General features: G+C 32.9%; 1 protein-coding gene across 1 annotated transcript; it reads right to left on the reverse strand.

The window, feature by feature from the left end:
• Positions 1,846-3,518, reverse strand: LOC107614554 (coumaroyl-CoA:anthocyanidin 3-O-glucoside-6''-O-coumaroyltransferase 1-like). Its single transcript, XM_016316743.2, has one exon. The coding sequence runs from the start codon at positions 3,452-3,454 to the stop codon at positions 1,928-1,930; it is 1,527 nt and encodes a 508-aa protein (XP_016172229.1). The 5' UTR covers positions 3,455-3,518; the 3' UTR covers positions 1,846-1,927.

The raw sequence follows: 3,646 nt of genomic DNA on the forward strand, positions 1-3,646 counted from the left end.
AAAAAGTAGTAAATAGATAGAAAGAGTAAGAGATAAAAAAAGATGAGAAGAGTGAGATATATATTGAATATTAATAGTTTATAGTTTATTAATTTTGGAAAAAAATGTTTCGTCTCAATTTTAATGAGTGTAATGTTATACATTTTAGTTATTAAATTAGTAATATAATATAGTTATATTTTAATTTTGATTTTAATTATAATTAAATAATGTCATATTGTATATTTTGATTCTCAAATTTGTAATTAATCATGAGATATACGAAAGATATAGTAGGTAAAGGAATGAAGGAGATAGAAAAAAACAGAGACACTACATGAAAAACGCTGAATACCATCGTCGGATTTAGCGTTGGGTTTAAAGGCGGCTTTATTGGTGGATTTTACAATGAATTTGTCAGGTAAAAGATTTACCATCAGATTCTAATTTCCAATGGTAATAGTTAGAAGGAAAAGCAAAATATTGGCACCACGATTACCATCAGAGTTACAAGCAAATAAATCCGACGATACCTTGATTAATGAAACGTTGTGTTTTGACCAATTATTGCAAAGCTTTATCTGCCAGTAAATTCGACGATAAGTGTGCCTAAATTCGAATCTATTTCTGTTGTTGCTGCTGCTCCCTCCAAGTAGCACCTCCTTCTCCCACTTTTTAAATTTGGTTATGATTTGATATTAGATGACTATGGATTAGAATAGATTCTAAATTGATTATAAATTAAAAGTTAAGAATAGATTTTAAATTGTGTTGTTTGTTGTCTAATTAGATAATCAACTAATTAATTAACAATATAAATCATATATTGTCTGGTATAACTTAAATTTAGAGACAAATACATATTTGCAATATTAGCTTAAATAAAGTCTAGTAATATATACAGATTATAATTTAAAGTTTTGATTTGAATTTATAAAAGTATGTGAAGTAATAGGTTTTAGATAATATTTAATATCATCAATTTAAAATTCGATGACGCCGCCTTTATCCGCTCAGCAGCCCACTATCTAGACGATGTTGTCTCCAGTAATAGAAGAAAGAGTGCAGAGCAGTGAGAAGTGCAGGGCATGAAAGAACAGGGGAGGAGTGCGACAACGAAGAAGGAGTATGAGGTGTTGTAAATCCAAATTTTACGAGCAGATAAAATATTTAATGGAGTAAAATTTGTGTTTTGAGATATTTAAAGGGTATTTTGTGATGTGTCATGGTTTAAAAAATTTAAAATTAAATTATCGAATTTTAGTTTTATTTAAAATTTTTTTGAATAAATCTATTTGAATGTATTTGTTTTAATTTTTTTAAAGAGTAAAGTATCATTTTTGTCTCTAACGTTTAAATCGTCCTATTTGTATCCCTAACGTTTGTAAAAGTGATTCAATGTTATCCTGCCATCAATTACACATCATGAGCGCTTTAGTTTGAGTTTTAAAAATCTCTTCTTGAAGTTAGAATACAAATGTCTGGGATAAAATCGATGATCTACTCCGAAAAATAGCTCATCAAATGTTGAAACTAATTCCTACAACATTTACATAATTCACTTTTTTAGGGACAAAATTGAATCTAAACACAAATAGTGGGTATAATATTAAAATCGAACACATCCAAGTGAGACCTAATTGAGAATGAATACATTCAAGTGAGAATAATTGAAAAATATAATATGATTTGTTAGTATAATTGATAGTAGGATAACATTGAATCACTTTTATAAACGTTAAGGATACAAATAAGACGATTTAAACGTTAGGGACATAAATAGGACTTACCCAAAACGATACTTTACTCTTTTTTAAATTAGTGTAATAAAAAATTGTTTAAAAGATAAATTTAAAGGATATTTAGTCCTACCGAATACCGATAAAGTTAAACTATATAACCAACATCATAAAATGCAAGTACATATATAATGACCACATAAAATAAACTACGTAGGGAAATCATGATCGATGTTTTGGAGGTGTTGTTCGAAAATTTTGATGAATTTCTTCATTCGGATCCTCTCAAGTGCAATTCCAATCTCAACCGCTCCTTCATTGTTCCTACAATCTGAAAGAGAAAATGCTCCTGCTGATTCAATATGAACTGCTACAGATTTCTTAGGCTTTCCCCACCCAAAATCAGTTTGATAAACTCCTAATTTTGGGGACCCTGCCACCACAGTTATACTACGACATTTATTTAATTCTCTAGCATAGGGGACAAAACTTTCAACCCTTGTTAATGCATCATTTCTCAGATTTCTAATCTCCCTGTCAATTCCACTTGCTGCCTCAAAAATCCCATGATAATAATTACCATTATTTTCTCCAACTAGCTCACGCCTCTTGAGTCTCACATACCCAGACAACAAGCAATTCCCAAAGTAATTTGAAGGTATTGAGAACTCAGAACGGCCACGGTAATCAGCTAGAATTATGAAATAGCAAACTTCATCATCAAAATTCTTATTATTATGATGATGATTGCCTTCGGTTTGTTCTTCTGATTGCATCATACAAACCCAAATCAATGAACACGTGACCACAAACGTTGACATGTGTAATAACGTATTAGAACCATAGGTGTCACGGTATTTAAGAGACACAAATTTCTTGAGTTTCTCAACTTGACTATGGTTTAGGACAAGAGTTGCACGTACCATGGTGTTACTATTGACAGGGACTTGAGAATTCATCAAGTTGTTCTTCTTCCTCAGCAAATCTCTTACCTCTTCCATGTAAACATGTTTAAGCCCTTTTGGGTCCTTAACTATGTCTCTATCATGAAAAGGAAGAGACAAAAAACTAGATTCTTTAATATCTTCATCATTTGTTCCACTACCTCTTGTTATTATTTGCTTGCAAAGATTGGCCCAAAACTTGATGAAATGATGAAGCGAGTAGCCATCGGCGGCGAGATGGCTGAATGTTAGAGAAATGGCGAAGCCAGTGTTTGGAAGAACAGTGACTTGAATGGCCATGAGAGGCATAACAAGCGTGCCATCCTCCATGGTAACCTTAGGAGGCAAAGAAGCGATCAAAGGGTGTAGAAAGCGAACATCTTGTGGCGAATCAGATACAAGTAAGGAAAAGTCTGCTTTAGACTCTGCAATGGTGAGAGAGAGTGAGTCAAGACCGTCAAGAAAACGGATGAAGGGGACACTTGGGGAGGGAGGTACGATGAGGTTGGAGGCGAATGGAAAGAAGTGTTGGAGGGAAAGGGAGAGGGAGTGTTTGAGAGGAGGGAGTGATGATTGAAGGAAGTGGTTGGTGGAGTTAGGGAAGTCATAGAAGAAGATGCGCTTAACCGGATGGCATAGGAACCATGGGATATCCAAGTAAGTGAGGGGAACAATGGTGGTGGTGGAGGCAAGAGACCCTTCTGGTGGTGCAACTTTACATTCTTCTATGATCTTCACTTGCTCATGCTTCGAAGACATGATCATGCACTTGTTTTTTGTTAGATATGACATACAATATGGTACAAGCTAAGGAGATATAATATAAAATTTCATTCATGAATTCACCCCAACGGCTTTTATAAATTCCATAAATGCATTAGATATATTTTTTTTTTTAAAAAAATAATTATTCTCTGTATGTGTTAACCGAAAATGAGAATAAATTTATATTATAATGAATTTTAATAAATTTATTTAGCAAGT

The sequence above is a fragment of the Arachis ipaensis genome, chromosome B08 (genome assembly GCF_000816755.2).
Source record: "Arachis ipaensis cultivar K30076 chromosome B08, Araip1.1, whole genome shotgun sequence".
In the NCBI taxonomy this organism is placed as follows: domain Eukaryota; kingdom Viridiplantae; phylum Streptophyta; class Magnoliopsida; order Fabales; family Fabaceae; genus Arachis; species Arachis ipaensis.